General features: G+C 35.3%; 1 protein-coding gene and 1 long non-coding RNA gene across 5 annotated transcripts in view; both read left to right on the top strand.

Annotated features, from left to right (window-relative positions):
* Positions 1 to 4,492: 4,492 nt before the first annotated feature.
* LOC144422706 (FGFR1 oncogene partner 2 homolog) overlaps positions 4,493 to 16,739 on the top strand; it is an 80,933-nt gene continuing 68,686 nt past the window's right edge. Inside the window, exons 1-4 of one of the 4 annotated variants that reach the window (XM_078112442.1) lie at positions 4,493 to 4,717; positions 7,413 to 7,521; positions 8,236 to 8,397; positions 9,392 to 9,533. In XM_078112442.1, coding sequence (XP_077968568.1) covers positions 9,449 to 9,533 — 85 coding nt within the window. In that variant the 5' untranslated portion in view covers positions 4,493 to 4,717; positions 7,413 to 7,521; positions 8,236 to 8,397; positions 9,392 to 9,448. Of the gene's footprint in view, positions 4,718 to 5,751; positions 7,522 to 8,231; positions 8,398 to 9,391; positions 9,534 to 16,739 lie in introns of those variants that run through there. The other 3 variants (XM_078112440.1, XM_078112443.1, XM_078112441.1) reach the window with 3 other exon arrangements.
* On the top strand, positions 10,345 to 12,897 carry LOC144422716 (uncharacterized). Its single transcript, XR_013475339.1, has 3 exons — positions 10,345 to 10,642; positions 11,430 to 11,483; positions 12,257 to 12,897. It is a non-coding gene; the product is annotated as an uncharacterized LOC144422716 (long non-coding RNA).

Raw genomic sequence — 16,739 nt, 5'->3', positions numbered from 1 at the left:
GTGTAATTTCAACACAATACATTCAGATACCCATTCCTGTACCTAATTTCTTGGTTTGCGGCCCGCGTGGTCAATAATTTTCAAAAAGTGGCCCTCGACATGTTTTGAGTTGGAGACACCTGACGTAAGGTATAGGAGTAGTCAACCACCGGACTACTACCCCACGACTTGGTAACCCTGTGCGTTCGGGCATGGTTTTAAATACTTTCATCGCCTTTTAAGCTGATAAGGAATAAAGGTAGAAAATAGAATCCACTACAAACCATTTAACCGTATTTAGAACTCAGGTGATCCATAGATTTTACATAACAACAAGATGACAAGCACCGTACTTTTACGTCGTCACCTACACCATCTAGTGGTAGTTTACTACTTTGGACTTTCCACGGTGAGCGCTAGCGTTGTTACCGCGCTTTTGCGTTCTCAGAAGTATGGGATGGAGTTTTCATATTTATTCAGATGAATTCGAAGAGGGTTTGACAAATTTATCTGGTGGATAAAATAGATATCAACTTACTACTGGTTGATTTGGAATGGTTGCCACGCGGAACAGTAGCGGTACCCAGTACCGGACCTGTATTTTACTGCAGAGTAGCCATGTAGCCTCACGGTTTTGAAGGATTTTCATGGCACCTATACGACAGAAACTACCGTATTTTAATGATTCATACTGTACCTGGCAGTAGTTTAATCCTACTAACATGATATCTACTAAACATAATACTTAAAAACGTAACCTTCCTATCCTGTGAGAAATCTAATATGAAGTCATTTCTTTTTGAGGTTTTTAATGATTTATGACAATATTATAATCATATTTTAATAACGATATTGTATAACATATTCTTCTCAAATTTGGATACCTTTGAGATGATATGAATAAAATACTTCTATGCACCGATATAGCGTAGCCTACGTAAATAAAACTTTTTGATTACCGGTATTTTATTTAAAATATTTTGAAATCTTAGGCAAATATAACAGCATAAAATTGCAAGTTGTTCATTACTTGAAATCTTTTGGCATTGCAAAAAATATATTATAGACGGTTTTTACAACAATTTACTTTTATGATTTAATTATTTTAAGAATATCGTATTATATCATCAGGCATTACAGATATTTGTTTGAATCTAACAAAAAATACTTATAATAGGGATTTTAAGACTATTTGAAATACCCTATAACAACAAAACTTTATGGAAATTGAATATTCCAGTTCAGACTTGTGCATAAGAGTTCATCTGACAGTTTGGCGGAATACTAATTAGCAACTTTCAATAAAAACTAAAAATGAATGTGTCTTTGAGCATACATATATACTATTTACATACTGATAATCATATTTGAATAAACACGGTCCTAATGCGCCTGAAAATTAAGTAATTATGTTCATTTTGATAGCGGGTGACTTCGATCTTATCACGATCTCCCAGTCTATACTAAAACCAGTCGCTTTGGACTTTATGTATTAATCCACGCTCTTTTGCAAATCTTGTTGTCAAAATATCAAAACTGGAACATGCGAACTTTTGCCATAATAATGTATTATGGGATTTTTAAAAACATATCGACTTTCACATTTAGACATATGTGCATTGTTGATGTGAGTATCAATGTTGGTAAATCCATAGGAAGGCCTGGAAAAGAAAATCATATTTCAGATCCTGTATAAAGTATAATATAGCTATTTGATGAATACCGATACTTTTGGCTGGTTGTTCAGTAACCTTTGCAAACTGTACCTAAATTTGGATATGTATTACTCGAATTGTTTATTTTTCATGTCATGCATGTTTATGCGTCATTCTGAAGCTTGAAATGTCCATACCAATGACAATCACTTAAAATATACTTATAATTGTTTTCAAATAGATATCAGTTGTTGGGATCATGCCGGATAAATTCATGGACAAATTTTGATACCACACATGACATTACATGAATAATGACCGATTATCTGACTTCAGGAAAAGCACAATGTAAGACAATTTGCAATACTTGTAACCACATGTTTCTGTGTCAGCATTGTTTTTATTTTACTAAAAACAATTGTGCTTGTATTACCAAAATGAAGGCAGGAAATTTAGGAGTATTGAGTAATATAATCATTGAATTGCTGGCAGATGATGTAACAAAACAAATAAGTTCAAGAATATACTATATAATAGGCCAGGGATGGCGAATCTTTTTCAGTGAATGGGTCAAAAATTATATTTTTATCGCGGAATAGAAGAGAGTGGGTCGATATTTGATCAATGTTTGTATCTATAAGAAACTTCTGAAACAAATATTATAAGCTTCTGTTGGTGTTGGTGTAGTTTTGGGCTTTACTTATGCAGCACTTCTATCATGAAGTTTTTATGGCACTTGATTTTATGAAATTAGAATAGGAAAACATTCATATAACCTACCAAAAACGTTTTGGATGATGCAGCAAATTATTTTACGGTTCCAAAGAGTTTGGGAGGGAATTCCACTCTGACAGTGTTATATTTTTCGATCAGCTTTCAACCGAATTGAGGTTCTTTTACACTGCCCCATTGTTATTTCAGATTTCCATGTTTTTTTTTCAAGTCTGAAAGATATTGTTTTTTCAATGGCATTGTAGGCAAGAAACTAATAAAATTCATGACTCTATAGTGACACGGCTTGTCCCATCACTAATTAATTAATAACCCGCTAATTATACAATTTGCATATGAGCGATCGCAGCCCTGACTGCCCAATTGACGGTACATAATAATAGTTTAGTTATGGTTAGAATATTTTTAGGCTGATTTATCAATTTTTATCACTGATATGTTGGCATTTTTTCATTTTATTTGTGCCATGGCGGGTCACGAATAAAACGCGGTGGGTCACCTTGTGACAGTGGTTCGCCATCCCTGCAATAGGCTATATAGCAAGTTTTATGATATAATTGACGATTGTTCAATTAGAAATATTGTACAGTATTTTCCATCTTCCAAACATGTTTTGTCATTACTTTTTATGAGTAAATCTTTTACACATAAATTTAGGGTTTGAAGAAATCCTGGTCGAATCTAATGCTGCAAAACCAAATGAACAAGTGGCAGAATTATAACGAATTTAATTAACATTTGATTGTCATAGATCACAATTGACAAGTGTCATTACTTTTTATGAGTAAATCTTTTACACATAAATTTAGGGTTTGAAGAGATCCTGATCGAATCTGATGCTGCAAAACCAAATGAACAAGTGGCAGAATTATAACGAATTTAATTAACATTTGATTGTCATAGATCACAATTGACAAGGAAGTGGTCTATTATATTTGAATGTTGCAAAAAAGACAATCTGTCACAGGAAAACAAGAAAACGTAGACGACTCACATTTTGCAAATCCTCTGCTATGAGAGTGTTCTTCGCATATGAAAATATTATCTCGATGCCGGTGTTTATTCCACGCCAAACAGTACACTATTGACTGCACAACATTGACATTAAAATGGCTATTCCCTAAACCGTAGACGATATCATTACATTAATGGGAGCTTATCACCAATGAGAACACCTGCTAAACAAAAACAAGAAATTGTTTCAAGACTAAATTGAGCTCACTTCCAGTAGATGCACCAAGTGTTTTCCAGTATAAAATTAGGTGAATTGTGATATTTATATTTTGAAAGAAAGTTTCAAATCTTGTATTTTTGCTGTGTCTGAGCTGTGTATTGGACTTTTTTAGGGAAAAAAATTAAAGGTCCATCAATTTGTTCGATGCCAGTAAAAAATATAATTCCCTTCCCATGGCCTTGTTTATCATTCCAGTGGTATTTATAGTGTTATTTTCATTCGTAGATCCAAATCCCATTATGTTTAAACACTACATGCTAAACAAAGTGAAGACAGTGTGAAATAACCTACTGGTGGCTCCCTCCAAATACTCTATGGGACACAGGCCCTTGGTTGATATGATATAAAAACACCGGTAACTAAATTAATTTAGATGCAAAACTCCTTACGGAGAACGAATTGATTGCAGTTGCCTTGCTAATTTGGTCCAAGGCTGTTTCTGGCATAGGTCCGTTGGTACCGGTACAGTGCGTCACCATTTAAGGCTTTCCTTGATGATATTTTGAACAGATGCTTTTCGCGTGATGATCTTCCGGTATATCCTACCATTAACGCCTTTCTCTACCACTTCCCGCATACTTGTTCTCCATTATTACGAAGATTCTTCAAGGTTTTCTTACTGAACACGCCACTCTACCCGCGTTCCGCCGCAAAAAAGTTGTGCAGACGACCAAAAGTAGTAAACTCCCACTAGATGTCAGCCTGTGGCCAACAGATTCACGTTAAATTATAATAAATAAACAAAGGCAGCTTGACGTCTTGTTGTTATACATTGTCTTTGGGTGATCACTTACGATTCTTATGGCGACGGTATCCCCATCAGGGGCGATAGAGATACCCAGAGATGTTTTTGAACGAGTTCGCCGATTTAGCTTCAGCGATATCTGTTAGAATACCGGTAGGTACTGTCCAAATTATCAACTTGGCAAGCGAATTTGTTAGAAATTTTTTTAAATCTGACAAAGCAGGGAAATACGAAAATAACACACATACAAAAGGCTGTCATCTTCCTTGTTAGTATGGCTACCGGTACCGTACCAGGAGAAGAAAAATTATCCGGTACCGGTACGGTAATGAGATCTATGCTGACGCTTGATATTTGGTCACAAGATTGCAGGTATAATATTTTAACAGTTCTAGATAAAATATTTGTCGCTGCAAGAAGGTTTACAACTTGCAGACGTAGGTTGTCAGGTTGTGATACCGTAAAAGCGCCTAACTTCGGACAGTTCCTAACTTCGGACAAAATTTTTGAACGGCCATATCTTGGCTAAAACGCGCTGTATATTGCTAATTTTAAATATTATAGGTTGCGCTGTTATATCTACATCTATTCTCACCTTTTTTAATGTTGAATAATTATTTTTTTGGTAAAAAAACGGAAATTTTGCCGAAAATTGACTGCCCGGCATTCAACGGCGCAGAGCGTCGCTCCTACTGAAGCTATCGTCGTCAAAATACCATCATTCGGTAGAGGGCGACAACAATGTATATAATTTATTTGAGTGATCGCAAGATGTCGTACGAGATTTAAATAAAACCGAAAATTCTGAATTATAAATTCCGTAAGAATATTAAGATTTCACGCAGCGTCAAAAATTACGTAAACCTCACGTAGATTATTTTTCTCTCACTTCCGACACGACGTCACACTGCGTCGCGGAAATGAATTTTGACGCCAGACACAACGGAGCCAATATGACAAATTCCGTTAAGATAAAGACGGCGTTCCAATGTAATATTTTTGTATTTTGGTCATGTATGAATATATGCCAAAATTACATTAATGAAAATACATGTCACACTTAATCGATGACGTTAAAAATCGAATATATAAAACTATGATAATTCCAACGTCCATATGGCACAGTACACTGACTTAACCATTATTTTATGATTAGTAGTCGAAATGACAGTTATTGAATACGGCCTGGGTGAATTTTATTCACTCGAAATTAAAAATAAATTTAATCTCCAACAAATAAACGGGACCTACATGTTTACAAGATTAAGTTGAATTTTAAATTGAACTTCACGATCGGATTTACCGTGTGTTTGATATAAATTATCATTTATAAAGACAACCGCGCAGAATAAAAAAAAGCTATCCGTCGAGAATATTAATACTTCAAAGACTTCGATAAAAGCCCGTTAAAATACTTCATTGTGGATTGAAACGGTTTGCATCAGATATATTTACGTATGCATTTCCTGATTAAAATGACTAACATGTTATTATACTCATCTGAAGTATCGAAAATAACGAACGAAAGATGTAAACATTGGACGACGGAAGTTTCAAATAATGCATTTTCGTCGTGACGTCAATGTTACGTTACGACGACGATCGAGCGTCTTATCTTCACGCAACGACGTGATTACGTCATCCGCATCGGAAGCCTCTTTCTCTCTGTGCGTCGCGGTTACGCAGTGAAGAAAATGACTGTCCGAAGTTAGGGCAGTGAAGGATAACGGTCAGATGGCAAGAAATATCGATTATTTCAATAGTAAAAATAGTCCAATTGAACCGAAATTTGCAGGGAATGTAAATTACCGCACGAATGTTTTACCGAGCAATTTTGGCACCGTTTGGACAATAAATGGCCGAGTTATTGACGAAAATATAGTAATTTTGTCCGAAGTTAGGCGCTTTTACGGTACAGAATATTATGGAAATACGGACATCATAACAGAATCGAAAGATGAATACATCAGGGATTGATTCAGATATTTTATTTTGTGACAAAGAGTATGATACTGAATTCGGACTGTCAGCAAATACTGCTATTTCTAAAAATTCCGCTTGAATACTAACTGAGTATTCAACTATACATGTGTAACGTTTGTAGTGCAACTTATGATCATATCAATGCGCAACATTTTTAAACATTCATTTGATAGCATATTTTTGATTTGTTCTCTGTGTGTATACCGGTACTGTTTTAACAATGTTGGCCACGTCAATGTATCGATTAGGCTACAGACCTGCTCACGTGTGATTAGTGTTTTCCCTGATAATTGCTTTTATGAGTGTCTGCACACCGAATTTGCCCCCATGGTTTTGCGTTTGTTTGTATATTAAACCACTTGTCACCTTTTCCGCAATGCCCAATCTAGCAATCAGTATAGTTTTCGTGGCTTGGCTTTTCTTAAAGCTTTCATGGCTTCATGAGTATGACTATCGTCGCCAATTTATCACATTCCACTCCCCACATTATCTATGCATGAGGTTGTAGGTATGGGTCATTATCAACGTAATTGTTGAAAGTACTGAAGTACAACAGCCCGAAAGTTTAACACTATCGTGTTTTTTGTTTGTCAAGTTTGGCCCAAGCCTCATTTAATTGGGCTTATGTTTTTGTGTGCGTGCTGGTGGGCAGGCACATGAGATACTTCTCATGTTTTAAACTTTTTTATAGGTATTGCTTGCCCTCCAGAATTCTCCATTTTTAATTTATGTTTGTTATGGAGTTCGAAATAAACTATCTATCTAAATACAGTTTGTTTTTCGCCAAACCTAAATAACAATTTTTATTGAATTGTATACCAATCGAAATCCCATGGGGTGGGATGAGACAAAAAAATATGTCCGATGGTCGATGGACAAGCCTGGTTTTTGGGTAGTATGGATCAAATGTGCATGAAATGTAAAACTTGTACGGTACTTGAAGACTTGTCATAATTTAATGTTGATACTGTAATAAAATCAATATTTTATTTCAATGCGCCGTGATTTGTATCAATTAAAGTGATTGTGTCGGGAGTTTGAAAACAAGAAGTTATATTTCTTATCATTATTCTCTCCATTTCAGGACTATGGAGGTTTCCTAAACTGCTTTCAACTCAGCCTGGAGCACATATCAAAAAAAATTTGATTGAAATGAATAAAGTTGCTGGACACGGACTCTACTCTAGTCTTGGGTATGAAAGATGTTTTATATCAAGATTTCTAACTCTTGTTTTCACTCTTCGTATTTGTGACATTCCAAGACAAACACTTGAAACTAAATAATTGATGCAATGAAAACAAAATAAGATTTAAATGGTTTAAAGTACATTTGTCCAAAATGTCCTGGCTGAAACAACTAAATCAATCGGATCAATAACCTTGCAATTAATATGAATTTCTTTCTTTTCTCCCATTTTAGGTTCTGTACTGTTATTGTCCAATCTTACATTTCCTATTCTAATCTATCATAGTTGGGTCTGATTCAGGATATTGAAATTTTGAATATGAAAACCTTGCATTCATATACTTTTTTTGTGGTTCTATCATATTATTGGCCCACCAGTGAGCTAATCCTAAGTAAGGATTAGTTAGATAAGGCAATAGCAAGACATTACACACTTCGGTAATGGACTGGGTCGAACCTCTAGATCAGCTCTAATCAGCCTAGTATCAAGCGAATGTTTCATGGGTGCTTGTCTATTGTCTTGCTTAGAAATCAGAAATAAAAACCTTGATCAAATCAAAAGTTTTTGCATTCTGCATGAAATAAATTGCAGGTACTCCTGTAGTATGTTCTGGTGTCCGCCATCTTGGTTCGCATACTACAGGAGTACCAAATTGCACTGTAAATAAATTGCGTAAAATCTCATATGGTAAATAAATTTGCATTTTTAATTTCAAGGTAGCAAGAATATATTTCGATCCGATTTCTCCAACATGAAAACGATGAATTGTGACAAAGTTTGTCGACCACCAGAACGCATTGGAACTTATCATGGCCAAGCAAAGACAGCAGATGATGAAGTTTACCGAGTACCAAAAGTATCAACATTTTTCAAAATCCCAAGGTTAGGAAAGTTAATTGTTTTACTAATTTGTTTTTAAAGGTTTAAAATATCATGTATCTAAAGCAAATAAGAAAACTTGCTAACTAATCCCATATTATGTAATGTTTATATGTAAATTAGCTTTAATATACCGTATATGCTCGTTTGACCGCCCGATCTTGATTGAGGGCCCATTTGAATAGCCGCCCGTGTGAACAGAACATAAAAATAAATAAGGGCCGGTGCTTGAATACCCGCCCGATGTAAAAGCTGATTTTTCAGTGGAAGAGAAAAATAGGAAATAAGAAGAAGTTTTGTCAGATGCTGGTAGATCACGCCTCAGGCGTCCAATTACATAACAGATAGCATTGATTACGTAACACCGTGGTTCTCAAACTGGGCGTCGTTTCAATATTGATAGGGCGTCGCAAAACTTTTCTTCTTTTGTGGTTTTGTACCTGGGGTGCGTAGAAAAAGTCAAAATTTTTGTTATTCTCATTTAAATCATCAAGCGCCCATGCCTGAATAAGGGTACGGTTAGTGAGTTTGGTTAAAAAAATATGGGCCCGGGCTACAAAACGAGCAAATACATATTCTTATTGTTGTGCACAAGTCACACTCCAGCTTTTTCTACACTTATAGTTTATAATGTCATAGCTAATGAAATCAGTAATAATAGTAATGATAAAGAGTTCCGCACCAAATTCCGAAAAGTCCACCTTGGTTGGGAAAAGAAGCTCCATAGTATTTTGAATTGTTTTAAACTTCTCGGGGCCCTGGATACACAATAGTTAACTAATGATTTCCAATCTTATTTTCTGGTTAGACTCTTAAGAATATTTTAAATGCTCAGATCATAAAAATATTGTCCACATCATTAATGCTGAATGCGTCATATCAGAAATATTTTAAATTAAAAAAAGTAGCGTTTATGTGGGCTACACTGCAACAATCAAACTTATCAATGCTTTCTAACATACACTTCCAAATGATTTAATTTCATCTATTATCCCAGGATCATGACAGTGCTGCTGAAAGTCTTGCCAAACAGGCTTCAACTCTCAAGAAAGAGATGGAAGCAAGAAACACATATCAAGAAAATTTGATTGAACTGAACAAAGTTGCTGGACACAGACCAAGGTCTACTTTGGTCTTAGGTACGACAAATTTTTACAAAAACTAGTACTAGCTTTGCTCATGTTTGTAACGCAATATTTATTCTATTATCTTTACCTGCCTGTATGATATTTCCGGACATAAATTGATCGTTTTCTACTTTGTACCAAATGCTGCAAGAACAGAAAAATTTAATTTGAAATTGATTAAGAACTACCTGTAGTCTAAATTCAGTGGTTATTTCAGATCAAGGGTGCGCAATAGGCAGCCCGCGGGCCACAACCCGGCCCACCAAGCCGTTCAGTATGGCCCTCGTCAACGCTCAGATTCTCCCCATCAAGCATAAAATCAGAATCCAACAGTTTATGTTTAAAAAAAAATTACATTTTTTCGCTGCGTTAAATCTTTGCTGTTTCGCCGGTGCCTTTAATACTGTAAGGCTGAGCAACAGCAATATTATTTTCTCTTTAAACTAATTTTTTGTGTGGCCCGGCTAACTGTATGAAGTTGGGTATATGGCCAACCGACAAAAAATGTTGCAGGCCTTTGCTTTAAAGGGTATAAGTTTTGAAGAGAAAAAATATAAATATTGATCCAAAATTGTAAATAATAATCAAATGTAAATCTCAAATAATAGTTCTGATGGAAACAAAATTATATTTGCTCAATTCCCATTAAATAATGCAATTCGGTCCCTACAACATGAGAACGGTGAATTGCGACAAAGTTTGACCGACCACCAGAACGTATTGGAACTTATCATGGCCAAGTACAGACAGCAGATGATGAAGTTTACAAAGCACCAAAAGTATGTTGATCCATCAATTCATTGCATAATCTCAGGGGAAAGTCTATTGTTCTACTATAAAATGAATGTATTTATACTAATAAACATTTTATTGAAGTTCCATTCTTTCAAAATACTACATCGTTCTCACACGAACAATCCTATTTCCCGTAGAAATGGCAAATTAAGGTTATTAACCTAGGTTTTGGCCAGTTCAGTGCAGCGGCTCCATAAGTTTACATTCAAATGCGAGAGACTATATAAAATATGTACAGGGTGTCCATGAAGTCCCTTTACAATTTCAATTTCGGTATGAAGTGAGTTGATCTCAACCAGATTTGTTGTTTTTTAACCAGTAATTAGGTAAGTTTTTTTACTTCCATTTATTACATCTGTGGGGGCCGAAACAATATATGGTATCGATAAATTTTTTTCCAATTTTAATAATTTCCCGACTTTAGGGACACCCTATATATTGTTTGAATGATATCGAATACTTGTACTTGTATTTAGAACAAAATATACTTATTATTAGGTTTAACATTATTATCAGACCTGCTACACTTTAAATTTCGCTATGTTTTGCAAGTATTAGTGTTAAGTATTGTACTGGGGTACCTTGAGCCTATGGAATGTTCCAATGGGGTTCCACCTCATCAAAAAGGTTGAGAACCAGTGGATTAGGCATATTGGAGCGACAATTCTAGAAGCTAAGAACAACGCATTATAGCATGGGGTGTGCAACTTTTAATACAGGAGGTCCAGATAGAAATAACTGGGCGAAACCTGTTACGACATTGTAAAGTCGTAGGCATGAATAAACTAGACTCAGGTATAGGCTTCGCAACGCACAGGGATAGGAATTACTCACACGTAACAAGTTAAATTTAATTGAAAACTGATTTCGTGGTTCATACACCATTCAAAATTGACACTCTTGTGGGCCGCATTTGGCCCATGGGCCAGTCGCAGGTTGCACACTCCTGCATTATAGTATTTGTAAATTAATATTAAAAATCAAAAGCCGTATAGCTGAATAATATTCACAAAGAATAATTACTAAGTTTTACTTGGATTCAAATATTTCAACAAAATCAGTGAACTGTGACTTAGCAGCATTATTAATTTTATTTATATTTTCCATTTTCAGCATCCAGATCACAAAAAACAATATCAAGAAGAGAATATGGAACTCATTGATAAGGTATTGAGACTAAAGTTATTCTAGTCCACAGTTAGGTTGTAGTGCTTGGTTACGCCATCCCACAATATTGGTTACCCTGGCCCACAATTCTGGTCCCACATTTCAGTTTATCACAGATTTGATTATGGGGATTGGTTTTGATGTAAAAGAACATGTTATTAGTCCCATAACTAAATTCATTAGGTATTGCCTGCCAAAAATCCCCTAATCGCTATAAATATATGCACGATTAACCCTCTGACTTCCACAAAATGGCAAATTGTGGGAGTAACCTTGCATAACATTGAGCATTTTTCTGTATAACCTTTTAGTAGAAACAGTGTGTACCAATATGGAGATAACTAATTGTGTTCGCCTATTTTACATCAAATTGTGTAAAGGGACTGAAACCTATGGGCAGAGAGTATATTCACTTGGCTAACACAAACAGACCCCGAACTCGTAATAGAATAAGGAAAATATGAATGAAATTATGGCCTAACCCTAACCTGGTACACACACTAAGGCAGTACTGAATTAGGCATCCTGATTAATCAAGTTCAGTTTATTAATATTTGCCACTGATATCCAACAATATGTAATGGGCTACTATTATTTGAAGAACTGGAATCTTTCTTACTTGGCAATCTGTCATAAGTAATGCTGGAGGTTTGACAATAATTATTCAAGCAAAATAATTCAGCCACCTGGTGGCGCTGAAGGTTCAATTATTTCAAAACAAAATAGATGGCAGTTTTATCTTAAAAAACATTGATTATCTTTCCATGTTTCAGATCCACGGAATGGCTGCTGTGATGAGGCATGCTGCGGATGTTGATGATGAGCAATATCTCAGAGATTAAGAAGAGTTATCCCGAATGCAAACAGAAAATGACATTTTAAGAGATGCTGATGATATCTAAGAGTTCATTTGGATCAAGACTTATAACCACTGAACAGAAAGATTCTGAAAAGACTGACAAACCAGAGAATGAATCTGAAATGGTGCTCACTGACGATACTACTAGTGATGAGCCAGTTATACACGAGGGGGAATCCCCCTAAGACTACTCCCCAGGCAATTATTATATTACAATATGGAGGAGGTTTATTTTCCTTCGAAGGGTACTTCTGTATTATGTTTGCCAGGTTCATAATTTCGATTTTCTATATCATAGTTCTATTACGAGTTCGGGACGTCTGTGTTAGCCAAGTGAATATACCCTCTGCCCGTAGGTTTCAGTCTCTTTACACAACTTGATGTAAAGTAGACGAAAAAAATTAGTTACCTCTATATTGGTACACATACTTCCGGAGTGCCCCTTACTCTTGTTATTCCTTGTGTTTCTATCGAAACTCAGTACTGAGAAAATATATGTGGTTCCCTTTTATAAAATCACTTTTATAGATTTAAAAATATATATGAAAAGAACTATTGCGCCATAACAAACAATCTTGATTAGCTTATAATCATTAGTCGGCCAAGGAATCGTGTGCTTGAGGATGCCGAAATATAATGTCTTGAAAGTCCGGACCCAAATATTTTTGAAGTTTTGTATGCGGACCTCCGGTAAAAATAGTTGAGTAGCCCTGGTCTATATTATTATATTTATCTTGTTTAAATATAATTAAATACACGGATATAATAAGTGTGTTTCATGAGATACTTCCATTTTCTCTACATTAGAGGTAAGATCAGGCTCAAAAACTTCGACCCGGCCAGAGTCCTACTAATTAACCGGATTTGCAGGCCCGAGCCCGAAGCAAACCCGAAATTTCATATTTTAATCAGGAGATATCTGAATTGTCATTGCAAAAGTGTCGTGTTGATGAGGCAACTTCTGTTTTTTTTTGCAGACCACGGTCTCTCGTGGCCAAAACGCCCCATTTAAAAAAAAGTAGCGATAGAACAGCCCGACCCGGCTCGAATTTCGGGTTCGGGCTTCAGATCTTAGTTCTACTCTACATCAAATTTCCGTTTCACATTTTTTGATTGGCATATTATAATGTATATTCAGTTACACAGGGGTTCTTAAGCCTTGGAAATGTTTATTGGGGTTCCTCTCCTCCATAAAGGTTGAATAATCTTTGCTCTAGACAAGAAGAACAGAACACTCGAAAGAGGTTCTGGTTGTCACTCAAATGAACACATTATTTCCAATTTCAATTTTGATGTTTCCAAATTCCCCACCTTGAGCATTTGATGATACATGAGATTGGAAAGACCACAGGTCATGGTTGTCTCCCTGTACTTACTTGAGGCAATGGTTTAGTACAAATTCGAACTGGTGTAGTTTTCAAAATGAATATCGAACTGAATAGAACATTCATAAAAAAAAAGAAATGCAAAGTTGGAATATTTGCACATCTGTGACAGACTTTTGACAGGCATTTTAGAGTTTTACACCAATTGGGGTTAGACGAAAACAGATAAAATTGCCCTTGTCCCTGTAGGTGGAATTCTATAGCTAGTCTTACTTCTGGACAAAAGCAGCGAATTGTTTTTTATTTTATAGTTATTATCATACTGTGGAATGAAATTTTTATTTTTGTAATTTCCTCGCTATTCAGATACCTTCAGAATTATTATGGTAAATGATAGTTCAACCACAAGCGATATGGTTGAGTTGTCTTGTCTTAGTCCATGGGTATTAGATATAGTAAATACAAGTTCTTTGTGTATGTTAGGGGTGTGCAACCTGCAGCACATGTGCCTTGTGCGGCCCACTGAGAAGTGCCATATTTGAATGACATGTGGCCCATGAAACGAGTTTATTTTTGTAATTTCAGTCCCTTTACGTTGCGAAGCCTATACCCGAGTCCAATTCAATATCAATGCCTATGACGTTGCAATGGCCCAACAGCTAGCTTGTGCAAAGCGAACTACTCAAGTCATAAGATCAATAACCAAAATTTTTGTGCCTGCAACTACAAGAAAGACTACCGTATGTTAAATGAAGCTTTGGCAGCCGCAGTATCACCCAGTTATTTTTATCTGGCCCTAACGATGGCGCACCCATGAGGGAATGGCCGAATAAACAATCTAGTACCGGTACAAATATTTAAAATACATACTGAAATGGTATTTTTGAACATATTCCTAATGTTTAGTAAAAGACACGTTTCTTGGATATTTATTCGAATCAGATTGGACATTCCTGATACTCTATCCATGTTGGTCTTATTCAGTAATAAAAATGTTTAAAGGGGTTTTGCTGATTTATTATTAGTATCATAGTAGAAGTATGTGTAGTGTACCAATATGGAGGTAACTAATGTTATTCGCCTACTTTACATCAAGTTGTGTAAAGAGAATGAAACCTATGGACAGGGGTATATTCACTTGGCTAACACAGACAGTCCCCGAACTCGTAATAAAACTAAAACTAAGGAAAATTGGGTAAAATTATGGCCTGACCCTAACCTGGTGCACACACTACGGGAGTACTCACAATTGGACCCCATACCACTCATAGTGTAATAACTTGGTTACTAAGACTGGTTTTATACATTTGGAGTAAAAAATTAGCCGTCCCCCATATTGAAACAATTTCAGCATGATAATCAATTTTGCAAGATCACACATTCTTTATATCAAATTGGTTTGGAAAACACTTTAATGCATATCAAATTATTTATAAAGTTGAAACATATAAAAAAATATTTTACTGGAATAATAACTCAGTGGTATTTCTGCGTCAGATCTTTTAATAGTTTGTAAATACAGTATTGGCTTGGTCGCATAAATTGTTATAAAAATATTAACACATTCGTTTATATTATTATTAAATTTGTTTTATATAAAATATAGAATACACTTGAGCACATAGCCAAATTAATTTTGATGTGCAAGAGAATACAAAGTCACAAATTTTCAAAAATAATTTTGCTGGAACTCTTGATTTGTATATTGTCAGATGCTTTATATTAGGTACTCCCGAAGTATGTAAACCAAGATGGCGGACACTGGAACATAGTTGTTTACTAAGGCCATAATTTTCCTTTTTTTAGTATTACAAGTTCGGGGACTAGCCAAATGACTCCCGTAGTAATTGTACCTGAAATTATGGCCTAACCCTAACCTGGTACACATACTACGTTCTGGTGTCGGCCATCTTGGTCCACATACTTCGGTAGTACCTTATATTATACAGAACAGGCTTGGTTGCATGATTATAAAAATACTATTGGATATTGAATGGGATGTTGATATATATACAGCGGTGGTTGACAATTAGGAGATCAGAATTGTATAGATCTATTTACAGCAGAAGCGGGGAACCTACGGAAAAATTATACAATATATCATAAAAGTAATATATTAAAATGCATAAGAAACAACATTGAAACTTAGATTAATAATATATTTAGTTGTGGATAGCAATTAGGACCCAGGGTAAAAATATTTATACAGATAATCTATTCAGCGTAATTCATGAGCTCAATAACACAGGTTTGGGTTGGCCATTTTTTAAATCAAACCATACTTGATTAATTTTTGTTAAAGTACGAACCAATGGGCATTCGGGTATAACCTGTCACAAATTGTCAAAACACTTTTCAGATATCTTGACTAACTTAAAAATGCCAGTTTATTTAACATATTATAATTAATAAAGAATTAATGCGAATACATAGAGTTTTGCTGATTGATTCCACCAAATTAAATATATTGGCAATACAATCATCCTATTAGCGTTGTGTTTGGACTCGACTATGTTGGCATGTCTGATTAAATAACCCAAGTTCAATCATATGCCCGCTACCTCACCCAGAGTGTTGTAGACTGTGGAAAAAACAGGAGTATTTAGAGAATTATAAAAAAAATGCCTCAAAAATATTAAACTATATGATAGCAGTCACTGATATCTAACAATATGTGAGGAGCAACTATTTATTTGAAAGGTTCAAAATCTTTTCTTTTTGCCTACTCAATCTAATAGACCATGGGAGGGGTGATGGGGTGGAATTTAAACCTGCAATGTGTAATCAACGATGCCAGCGCAGTTAAGTCTTAAGCTTCAGCCGCCTAGGGCATTTTGCTTATTTGTCAATTTGCCTTACACAAATGGCAGGAATACAATTCTGAATATGAAACTTTGTTATTTTTAATATTTGATCAAGAACATAATTTGCACAATGGCTGCAATGGTAATATTGTTTTGGCATTTGATGTAAATTTAATGAAGCAATTTCAGTATCCTATGCAGGGAACAGTACAATCAGTGTTGTAGGAAATCTTTCTGGATCTCGTCAACTTAGGAACCACGAGAGGGG

Source organism: Styela clava, chromosome 5 (assembly GCF_964204865.1).
Source record: "Styela clava chromosome 5, kaStyClav1.hap1.2, whole genome shotgun sequence".
NCBI lineage: Eukaryota > Metazoa > Chordata > Ascidiacea > Stolidobranchia > Styelidae > Styela > Styela clava.
This window is presented reverse-complemented; position numbering and strand designations above follow the sequence as displayed.